At 47.9% G+C, this 12,013-nt stretch overlaps 1 protein-coding gene across 1 annotated transcript; it reads left to right on the top strand.

The window, feature by feature from the left end:
* Positions 1-1,016: 1,016 nt before the first annotated feature.
* Positions 1,017-11,075, top strand: LOC149326638 (vacuolar protein sorting-associated protein 4B-like). Its single transcript, XM_089562511.1, has 2 exons — positions 1,017-1,744; positions 10,643-11,075. Exons 1-2 carry the CDS (start codon positions 1,017-1,019, stop codon positions 11,073-11,075), a joined length of 1,161 nt encoding a protein of 386 aa, XP_089418637.1.
* The last annotated feature ends 938 nt before the right edge of the window (positions 11,076-12,013 follow it).

Below are 12,013 nucleotides of genomic sequence, written 5' to 3'. Positions count from 1 at the left end.
CACATGGGTACCTTGTTGTGTCCCTGCCTGTGTCTTTTTTCTTGTCCCGTTCGTTGCGCTGTAGTCATAGAATAGTGTAGTAGGGGTGGCTTGGAAATACATATATGCTTGGATGTGCAGTTTGTTTCGCCTATGATTTTACACATTTAAAAAAAATTGGGCTTTTTCAGTTATAAGAGCGCTTTTTTCAGCATAGCATTGTCGGCGGTGTAGTACATCTGAATGCAGCTAAGACAGTCTAACTAGCCAGATGGTTATTGTGCAGTTAACTTTCAAACTATTACCGTTAGGCTCCTTAATTGCTGCGATGCGTATAGACCACCGTAAGTACCACCTATATCAGATTTCAGAAATTCGAAAACGCGGTTACTCACGGCGCTGTGGCGCAACAAATTTTTGCTGCATCGAGGAGTTACGTGCACCGGAGAAACTGCTTTCATCTGCAAGCTCCTCGAAAGCGCATGCATCCTGGGGCGATGTTGCCAGGATTTGTTGGGCCACAGCGCGGGCGGTAGCCGCGCTTTCTAAATTCTAAAAACTAGCATCCATATTACTTACCGCCGTCTGAACGGCTCTCAAAGTTAAGGAGCCTCTCAGTAATTAAGGAGTTTAAAAGTTAACTACTCAGTATAGTTACGAGACTGCTAGTTACCACGTATTAGCTGTATTCTGATGTCTGCACCTCTGACAGTGCTCTGCCGAAAAAAGCGCGCTTCTAGCTCAAAACGCCTGCTTTTAAAATTATGTCAAGTCTTAGGCGAGGCAGACTGTGTATAGAATGTGCTGGAAAATGTTTGTCCGTCGACTCAGCTTCCACCAGGGCAAAACATGGCCCTGGTGCCGAGCTGCACTCATGAAGTAAAGTAATCGTAATGTTGCTTTATGTTGAAAAATCGGGAAATGAAATAGCGGCGCATTCGGCGGCGGCAAATCCTAGCGTTGGCCAGCGCTGTCGGGAGAAGAAGAGGGCGAAGAGGGCGAGCGCGTTCCGCCGGCCGAAGCAAGCGGAGGCAGCCATGGCTAACGAGAAATACTCGGCGGCCGCCTTCCAGACAGTCCTGGAGAAAGCGAACGAGCTGGCCACCAAGGCAGAGCAGCATGACCGGGATAAGAAGCTGCCGCAGGCCTTCATCATGTACAAGCAGACGCTGCAGACCTACCTCACGATCATCGAGGACATGCTCTTCCAGTGCATCCGCTTCCAGGAGCGCAATGAGGACCTGCTCAGGATCATCACACCCAACGACAAGTACCGCAAACCAACACACCAACAGCCGGACAGGTCCAAGCAGGACGTAGATGCCATCGACTTCGAGGCCACCTCGAACCTCAACCGGCTTCCGGGAGTGCTCTCCATCACACCCGACAAGCCTGTCAAATGGTCGGACGTCATCGGCCACGAGACGCCCAAGTTCGTCCTCAAGCTTGCCATCTTGGACAGGTGCCCCATCAAGCATCCGGTCATGTTCACCGGAAAACGGAAGACTCTCAAGTCCATTCTCCTGTTCGGCCCGACTGGATGCGGCAAAAGTTACCTGACCAAAGCAATGATCGGGGCCGCGAAGGACTGGGTCTGCATCGACGTCAACGTCGCGTCGTTGATCAGAGACGCGCCGGAAGGTGCAGAGGACCTTTACGTCAAATCTCTCTTCAAGGCGGCCAGACTGGCTGCCTGGTGTCTCCTGGTGCTCCAAGACGTCCACGAGCTCTTCCAACCGTGCGACAAACCTGCTGAAGAACACAGGTGCGTGCTTTTTCCGTTTCTTGAACACCTCTCTTGGAGGAACCTCCACTAGATGCTAGCTTGATTCTTAGGTGTATGCGACCACACGCACGATGAACTGCAAGGTGAGAAGCGACGAATGAAACTACAAGTGGGCGTGTTCGAATGGGGAAGCCAATAGAGACCTAGCAAAGCGTCGCCCGTAACCCGCTAGCGCAATCCGGTGGGCAGTAGGGACCTCAGGCGCCCGGAGTAGTATCTGCCTGCAGCGTTGATTAGTGATGAGTAGAATTTGATCATAGAAGGCCGGGCTGTTTGCAGTCGAGTTCTTTCATTGGAGCACAGGCTTCTTGTTCCCAGGGTCCAGACAACCGGAGCTTTCAGATCTTTTTCTTCATGAAAATAATATACACGTTTCTTCCGTTCATTTTTATTGCTCTCAAGAACGCAATGCCTAATCCTGCGTTTTGAGAAGCTAAAGTTTATTTGCCCCGTTATCAGCACCTCCGAATCTGTCAGCCTAACCTCGCAGTAATCACCGCTAGCGGTGATTCAAGCCAGCAGCGCCTCTCTGCGCGAATAGTGGTGACGGAAAGGAGTGAAATTACTTTAAGTGCCAAGGTAAGAGTATGAAAATGGGTCCGTATTCCCTGGCTGATACGAGGCCGGTGAAAACCCAGTTCCTACAGCATGTTTACCGCGACAGCATGTTTACCGCACTCTCTTTAAGCGTTCCCAAGAAAGCGCGTTGGGCATTGTTTCCTCACTTCGTCCCATTCTTTGCGCTGGTTTACCTTTCTTTAGAACCTTGTGCCAACTTGCCCGAACTTGTGCACTGACACAGTTTATTTGTTAAGCGTATTCGACCTGATTTCAATATGCAGTGATTCCCGTAAAAGCCCAGCCGCCGCGTGCTTTTCCTTAGCGCTGATCGCAACATAAAGCCAGTCTGTGTAGTATGACTACAGATATGCTCCACAGTCACGTTAGCCTGCCAAGACAAAACAAGCAGTGCGTTACTCCCCGTTACTCCCTTTTCCCCGTGCATCCCCTCGCAAAGGCATTCTACTAGACTGATGAAGATACTACGGTCCACCGTTACTCTAACCTCGTTCAGCCATAGACAGGAACGGTCTTCCGCACGACTTGGCTGCGATCCCCTGCCCACACATCTTTTCCAACTATTTAATTTAACTATTTAGTCAACTATTTAACCGCTAACAAATGTGGTAATATTTTTTGTTTTTCTTCACCCATTTCTAATGCAATATCCCCGAGAATTAAGCGTATGTAAAGCGATAAATGAATGTGACGTCAATTTTTATTCTGTACTGACGTGTATCGAAACCGGGAGGAATTAGTTAACGCGTTTACAGCGAGTAATGATGATGTCTGGAGAAAGTTACAAGTGTTCTGTGTAAGTACTAATAATAATAAACTTTATTAACACCACATTTCTGCAGCGGAAATACATGATAGGCCTGTAAAAACTGCAGTGGGCTTGAAGGGCAGGCCCGGCAGGCAGCGGCAACAAAGTGGAATACCGCGAACACCACAGTTTGTATTGAAGCAATTGAAGTGCGTACAAATACAAGGACAGCAATCAGGAGATAAATTATAAAAACAAAACAAACTACTTACGCTGAAATGTAATGAGAGGTAGCACTCCTAATACAGAGCAGCCAAACATTGGCATGTAGTAATATAATACGTAAAAACAGCCAATATTCTTGAACAAAAGTAAACAATAACATTTGGGATTGAAACGGAAATGGAACAGAAATATTCGTACGTCCGCAGGTTACAGGACATCAAAACCATAAACTCCTCTGTTCCTCCCTCTTACGCATCAGCAGAATTAGTGGCACAACAGTACATCATCTAAGGCTCCCTTTTTGTGCAGTTAGGTAGGATTTAAATAGACTTAAAGAACGGGGAAAAAAGGTTGAAGGCTGGAGTACTAATGGTTAATGCGACGGAGAATTTGTCTCAGTTTCAAATTTGTTTTCACGCGAAAGGCACCAGATGGTAATTGATTGAGGCAAGATGGTATGACGTAATTACGCGTGCGCTGACCGTATCTGGTTGAGCAGCGAGGCACCCGAAAACGGTATTTAGGCCGAAGGCAGCGAGCAGGAACAGATTCTACTTTATACATGCGTTAGCAGAAATGTCTCAGGATAGCCGTTTCAGGGAGAAGAGCGTTAAAATTTTAATACCTTAAGGCCTTGAAAGTCTTATTGTATCTCGTGGAACCTCAGCCTCCAAATATGCGGCAGCTCTTGCCGCATAATAGATGGCGCACTGACACACTTGTGGGTAGGGCGCCTAGATGGGCCAGCGCTACTTGTCGACTGTCTTGTGAAGTCACCAGGAGCAGTTCGTAAGTTAACACGGAGGAAGGTGGTGTCTCACTTGCGGCCACAGGTGAGCGACATCTCGTGAACAACGCCCACCAGGCAACCTACAAAGCGAATTCCACGTTTCTTGTTTTCTTTTTTACACTGGAGAGGCCCGTTGCTTTTCGTAGCTCACTCTTCGGAATAGACCGGACAATTTAATAGGTGCAGACGATGCCAGCACCTTTGCAGCCTTCTTCAGCCGATGAAACACCGAATGTAGAGGCTGTCAAAAGTTTGGAACCCAGCGGAGTTTCGTTAATGACTGCCACATTGCAACTAGCGTGCAATGTCGCAGTCACTAACGAATTCACACCAACTAGCCCAACTGTCTTCCCTGACCAGCGGAGTTTATTTCTTTTCCACCCTCCCTGTCGAAAATCTCTCGTGGGCAAGAGGAACGTTGGGTCTCTTCCATCAAAAAGTTACGACTTCATAGGATGCTACTGCAGGAGTGCTGCTATACGGCTTAGAAAGAGACCCTGGAGCTCTAAACATTTGAGACAGGTCGTATTATCGGTGCCAAGAGCCCTAAACGTGCGAGCGCACGCAAAAGACGTGTCGCTGGCGGCGATATATCTTTGTATCGCCGTGTCCATTTCTCGTGAGAGCGGTGGTGGTATGTACATTCTATGTCAAGCCGTGTAGCGAGGAACTTTATGAAATTTGGCCGGTTTAAGCTTGGGAGGGTTGAGGACCTAAGTTCCTCCCGCCTTCGCGAGGTTAGGTAACAGTAGCTTGGTTTGGGCTAGTTGGTAACAGTTCTTCGAAAACATAGAGCAAAAAGGACACGGACGACACAGAAGTGGACAGGCGCTAACTTGCAACTTTCTTTTCGAAATTCCACCACGTCTAACATAGAGGAGCCGATCACCACCATCAAGCGATGGGCATGAGCGAAGAAGAGCACAATCAAGGTTACAGCGTTTGGAAAATAAGCAAAAATTACTATAAAATAAGAAAAGGAAAACATGGTGCCGGGGGAACACCGAAAGAAAAGAGACATCGCGTACTGCAAACTGCAAAAAGCGCTTTTCAAGCTTGTCAAGGTTAAGAGCCAAACAAATAACGCTGCAATAAGGGGAGATAACAATAGATCGACTTAAAGATGAAGGGAGTGTACAAGGCTCCACACTAAGACAAACACGTGGTGAAGAAAGACAGAATGACAAAGGGGAATTACATTTATGGGCATGGCAATGGAAGTAAAAGATAGCAGAAAATTAGACCGAAAACAGTACACGGTGCCTGTGTTCCCCCGGCACCGTGTTTTCCTTTTCTTATTTTATCGTAATTTTTGCTTATTTTCCAAACGCTGTAATCTTGATTGTGCTCTTCTTCGCGCATGCTCATCGCTTGATGGTGTTGATCGGCTCCTATATATTAGACGTGGTGGAATTTCGAAAATAAAGTTGCAAGTTAGCGCCTGTCCTGTCCACTTCTGTGTCGTCCGTGCCCTTTTTGCGCTATTTTCGAAGAGGTTAGGTTCCCTGATTATGCGAGAGGAGGCGCACTGCTCAGAAGCAGACCCCTTGGGTTGAACGCTTTTGACAAAAACTGTACCTGGGACAGTGTTCTAATCCTTCGGGGTAATATGCGAAGCAGTGCTGTGGCCGCCAGCAGCAGTGAGGTGCCAATAAAATCCAAAAGTAGCAGTGACATGCTCTCAGAGCGGAGTGGCAAGCTCGCGAACCTGATCGTGTCTCGCACCCAGCCCAAGGAAGGCAGAGCAGTCGCTTCTAGACGCAGCCAGGTGACAATGCGGCAGTGCACTGCTGCTGCGCGTCACGGGCATGTCAACTCCGACATTCACCCTGAAGCCTGGGAATGAAATGTGAAAAAGAGACCCAAGTGATCACATCTAATGATAACATGTATCACTGCAGCGCGAGTGCATGCGCGGACCAGCGCCAAAAACCACCGCCCGCGCCTGGGCCCGAGCATAACGCGCGCGCTGGAACATGCCGACACCAAAACATCACAGGCTGACCCGTGGAAGGAACGACTTAAACGAGCACTGACTTGCACAGGCTTGTCGCGTGACGTCCCGTTTCTCTATTAGTTTTCTGTTTATTTGATTTCTCAAGGGCCTCATGTCGAGACATTGCATGAGGGAGTGGGCGTTACAAGGTAAAAAAATTCAGTAGACATCACGATACACTGTTATCGCTGAGTCGCTTGAATGTTACTAGGTCGATGATGGTGGCAACTTCGGTGGGCAGGCATTCCAGTCTCGAGGTGTGCGCAGGAAAAACGACTTTGCTGAAAAGTTGTAGTATGGGCTTGTGGGGAATAAACTGCATTGCGGTTGCTGGAAAGAGCGATTCGGTGAGCTCTTTTAAGGCGGAAGAATTTATAGGCTCATGACTCGCCAGCGTGTCCCTCCGTCAGCGCGAACCTATCAAACATTTGACGTCTCAAGTCAACGTCATGCCAAGTCACGTGATCTGTGTTACATATGGAGGACTCGTAAGCGTGTCCGTCCGGCTGCGCAAGCTGGCAATAAAAGTTACATGAACACCGCAGCACCCCGCTAATGATGGCATACCTTCGTTGTGCATACTCCAGTGTCTGATAAGTTTAAGTGGGACCAGTGTGGTACAACTGGTACATAAATTGTGGACCACCTAATTGGCGTAGAAGATTCAGAGTGAAATCAAACGATTGAACGCGTTACGGGGCATAATATTACTGTGTCAGATCGAAGCGTAGCTTGTAATAGTCATGTTGCGAAGGTGTAGGTTGCGCAACCACGGGACGAACCACGAAGAAAAGACATAGAGACACACACAAGCGCACTGACAACTGTTTACTTCTTCTTGGGAACGCATACTTATACACCTGGCCACGCATGCTCAAATGCAATATTTAACAACAATAGTCATGCCAAGGGCTGTTAACGCAGACGCGAACGCAAAAAATTGATTTCGGCTACGTGCAGAGCCACAGACGTATATATACAGTCTACGGCGTTTTCCTTTATGTGGAAAGCTTCCAAAGCCAGCCGCGCGCGTTCGTTTTTGCTTTTGCCTAGTATCATGGTCTTGTCAAGTCGCAGTGTGCAATTGCGGAAAGAACTAAGATGGGACACAAGGTGTGCCCCTTTGTCTGTGCTGTTCTTTACTTTATTCGCATGCTCCCTGAGTCGCTCGTTTATGCACCGCCCTGTCTGTCCGATAGTTAAGAACTTGAAATGAACGGCGGCGCAACAAGAAGAACACAACAAGAGAGGGGACACCACATGCGCACTACCAACTGTTTATTGCATGGAAAGGTGGCGTATTTAAACACAGCTCAGGCATGACACTCATCGCATTATCGCACAGACCCAACACGTGGAAAAGAAACAGCAACATCAGGATAAAAGACTAGAACCCTTAACCTCTGCAGAAAAAACTAAAAGATTTTGATAACAGAACTGTGGTGTCCCCTCTCTTGTTGTGTTCTTCTTGTTGCGCCGCCGTTCATTTCATCATGCACCAACTCGCCCCTCAGGCCATTCTTCTGGAGTTAAGAACTTCTTGTTGGGCGAGTTGGTGCATACTGTTGTAGGTAAGAATTGCGCACAAAAGACACACACAGGAAAAAAACACGAGAGAGACTGAAAGAGCGCAAACTATCAACTGGTGTTTATTAGATTCAGTGCCGCTTTATAGGCAGTGTGCACACGTGTCTAGAAAGCGGGGACCGAGAGGATAAGGAGGCAAATCAAACCCTGCGCGACAAATCATCAAAAACGCTCCAAAAATTATTTTCCGCGTTGTACAATGAAACGGAGGTGTCACTCACACAGTTATCACCTCTTGCCTTGATGTGGTATGCCTCTAGAAGTTCACGGGAAACTTAGTCGTTGCTCCTGCCCAGAATTCTGATATTTTTTAGCAGTGGCTCACAACCGGTGCATGCAATTCAATGAGCAGGTAAATTTGCTCCTTCTGTTTTCCTAATTGAACGCTGATGCTCCCCTCCGCGTTCATTCCCGCAGCGTCCTGTCTGGCCCACATATAAGCGACCACACTTGAGCGGAATGAGATATACAACGCCCGTGGCGCATTTGACGCATTTTGCCGCCTGCTTTATCTCGCATGCTCTTCGTCGAGCGCCTTCCGCGCTGATCCTTGGACACAACCCGGCGAGCTTGTGTGGCGCCGAAAACACCAGAGGAACGCCGTGCCTATTTGCCACTTTCTTTTATATGCCACTTTGCCACTTTTTTTTCCTGTGTGTGTCTTTTGTGCGCAATTCGTACCTACAACTGTCTGCCCGATGTAGGTCTTACGACATGAAAGAGGGAAGGTATATACCACCCCGGTGGCGCAAGGGACGTAGGAAGTCCCGTGCCTGATTAGGCATCCACTCCTTCTATCACCGCTTTTACGGGCGCACAGCTTCGCCAGTTTATTCGGCGCAGAAAACGCCAGAGTGACACCATATGCCTGCCTGCAACTCTCTTGAGGTGATGAGTCACCTTATGCAGATATGGCACCACCACAGGCCTGAACGCTTCGCGTTCACTCGTCCCCCTCATACTGGGCGTACCGGTCTTCATCTTTCATATCAGGGCCTCGGCAACCGCCGTCAAGAGCGACATAGGGAAACCTGCTGCCGAAAGCCGGCGGACCTGATTGTCAAAAGTTGCCTGCACACACGACTTTTTGAGCGCCGATTGCATGCAGAGGGAAGCAATGCCTCTTTTCGCAATTTTGGAATGCTCAGATTTGTACGGCAAAAGTTCCTTCTTTTGCACAAGGTTGGTAAGCTCAACATACATGCCGCACGTCGAACTCTAGTTTGAGGTCCAGGAAGAGCAAAACACTCCTGTGGGGTAACTCGTGAGTAAAACCGAGACCGTGTCCGTATTGCTTAAAAACATCTAAAACTTCATCAATCGCATCCTGCCTGGAAGAGTCACGCGCTAAAAACACTAAAAAGTCGTCAACGTACCTAAACACTCTTGATATCTGATATCAGATATCAGGCTGATATCAGCGGGCTTTCCTTTAACCCTTTTAACTGCGGTGGCTGAGACGATGTTGCAAAAACCTAAGAGGAAACCAGCGGTGGATGTAGCAGATAAGGAAGGCAACGAAAGGGCAAGAATGAAAAGGCCTCAAGTGATACCATACTCTCATCGCGTGTCCCACAACTTAAAAAAAGTGGCCAACAAATACCGCATTCCAGTTTTTTCAGCGCCCTGCAAGCTGAAAAGCCTATGGCCTAGAGTGAATGGTGAGAAAAGGAATAAGGGATGCCTAACGAAGCACCAATTCAGATATGTTGGTTGCAATGTTGGAATCGTCTATGAGATACCCCTCAGTTGTGGAAGAGTGTATATTGGCCAATCTGGACGTTGTTTGAATAAGCGCTTGCGGGAACACGAAAGATGCCTTGAGCAGGGGACTGGAACAAACTTGGCTGTTCATTGTAGATCCTGTGATAGGGCAGGGACATGCGTGGCATTGCTAAAAGATACATTGGTTATCGGAAGAGGCAATGACGAGGCTTCTCGGGTGTTGACAGAGGCGTTCCACATCAGGAAGAAGGGATCTGTGTGTGTCAGCAGCCCCTCGGTGAAGTTGTACTCTAACGAGTACAAATTATTAGATAGGATTATCTTACAAGATGTGTGATCGACAGCTTCGCCAGGCGTGTGCGCACGTACGCAGTCTTCGCAATGTGATCAGATTCTGTACTGGAACCAATGTATAAAATGACTGTTTCATCTGACAATAAATTTAGTTGAGAGTAGCGCTCCTTTGTTCCTGTGTTCTATCCCCGTCCTTTCTTAGTCGTTTTGCGCTAAAAGCCTTTACATTACCAAGATGAACCAACTCGCCCAGCAGAATGCGTTACTGAACTTCAAATCAGAAGTAATTTTTTTGAAATTTTCGACAGCGATGATGGCAGCGATAAAGGCAGGGATTAATTTGCAGTTCGAGGAATATATGAATTCAAGCAAAGGGTGGTTCTGCAGTGCGGGATTCTTACCTTAAAGCTATGGCCAGTGCGCGAGGATATATAGGATGGAGGAAGCAGTAACTGATTTTTGAGGATAGCGTTAGTATAATTAATCTGCTGGAAAAGAGATAAGCGAAAATATTTACATCGCAAAGAAAGAGCTGGAAGAGCAAGGGTTGACTTCATTGCAAATACGCTTGCTGTTCGCGAGTAATTTGAAACAATAAATTGGGCGGCGCGGTTCTGGACGAACTTTAAAGTGTTAATTATAGATATTTGATTAGGATCTCCAATAGAACAATATCGTCCGCATGCAAAATAACATATTAGTCGATACAGCCTTGAATAAAATTAGTTCTAATCAGCGTTCGGTGCTGTGTTCTTGAATATCTGGTCAAGTGTTACTGTGCAGAAACACCCTTTTTCGCCCAGATTACACGGCTCACATCTTTACCTGTGGCGACTGTTCGATAAGCTGCCGTTTGCAACAGTGACCTAACACTTGAGCCCCTGGGAATATTTAGAAAGAGGTTTCACCTAGGGCCTCCTCTGCCAAGCGCAGGTACCAGAAGCTCCGGCAGAGCATCGCTAACGAGGTGAAGTTCATCAACGAGACCATCACGGCCGAAATCACCTTGTGTGTGGCCACCACCAACGCGCCCAAGATGATCGACTCGTTCTTCGCCACGGCGTTCCAGAAGCGCATCTTCATCCCGCTGCCGAGGCCCGAGGAACGCATCCGCATCTTCAAGCAGCACGTGGGCAAGTCGCCCAACACGCTCACCGACGACCAGTGGATCGAGCTGGCCGACAGGACGTCGGGCTTCAGTGGAGAGGACATCCTCTCCATTGTGATGCACACGTTCAAGGACTCGGGAGACTTGACCTACGAGGAGGTCGGTGCTGCCGTCGACCAGTACAAACCGAGGAACACGCCCGAAGACATCCAGGAGTGTCTCAAGTTCAAGGAAGAACACGCCAGCACTTCCGCGTAGAAGCGCATGGCTCTGCAATTTCTTTTTTTTTCATTCGCGCCAAATTTTCTGATTGGGACTGAGGCTTTTCAGCTTCCGCAAGCAACAAAATAAATTGGAAGATCCCGAACGCCCGTGCTTTAACGTGGAGTGTATGACGAGCGCTTCTCAGATTGGCATACCTCGTGAAAAAGCCCAGGTAAGGAAAGCCGATGACGTCACGTTGAAGGCAGTGGTGTCTCATACCGGGCACCGTGCTGCTTCTCCGGAAAAGGAACGCTTTTGCTCCTACTGGCGTGCACATATTGGCTGTGAGGTTTACCTGGTCTCGAAAAGGCCGAGCCGCTTCTGAAAAACTGGCCGTGGATCAAACACCTCGATGCTACCCTGAGCGTTTTCCGACCCGCTGAAGCATGACCAGGCGGGTAGTGCCTTTGCGTACGAGCGGCTTAATTGCCGTATACTTTCGGCACTTCAGCTCTGTAGCGCGAACAACACTGCCCAATCGCATCGTGTCGGTGTGCAGCTAAGCCGGGCTTTGGGGTGTTCACAGCTAACTATAAATAGTGCTTAAGAGAACTTCTTGCTGGGCTAGTTGGCAATTCATTGTAAAAGTAAAGGCGCCAAAAGACCACACACACACACAAGACAAGAGAGCGGGACAGAGCGCCTTTTTACTCACAACTAGTTTATTTTTCACACCACAGATACATATACGAGGTCTGTTAGAAAAGTATCCGACCTTTGCCCGAAGAAAAAAAACTGGCATAACTGGAGCGTTAAAAACCTAATATTTATTTATTTATATTTATACAGAATACCCCTAAAGGCCCTCGAGAGGGTATTACATGGGGGGGGGGCACAGGCAATTGAACAGAATAAAAAAAAACACAAATATAAAACAAACAACAAAAGCACAAATAAGACACACTGGATGAAATAAGTAAGCAAAAGAATCA

Source organism: Amblyomma mixtum, chromosome 10 (genome assembly GCF_055824585.1).
Source record: "Amblyomma mixtum isolate Tamu chromosome 10, ASM5582458v1, whole genome shotgun sequence".
In the NCBI taxonomy this organism is placed as follows: Eukaryota; Metazoa; Arthropoda; class Arachnida; order Ixodida; family Ixodidae; genus Amblyomma; species Amblyomma mixtum.
This window is presented reverse-complemented; position numbering and strand designations above follow the sequence as displayed.

What these genes read in the sequence shown, in the direction of transcription:
- LOC149326638 (XM_089562511.1), top strand. Translation starts at nt 1,017, where the DNA reads ATGGCTAACGAGAAATACTCGGCGGCCGCCTTCCAGACAGTCCTGGAG. An exon ending in AAACCTGCTGAAGAACACAG is followed by an intron (nt 1,745 to 10,642) that starts GTGCGTGCTTTT and finishes TGCCAAGCGCAG; the next exon opens with GTACCAGAAGCTCCGGCAGA.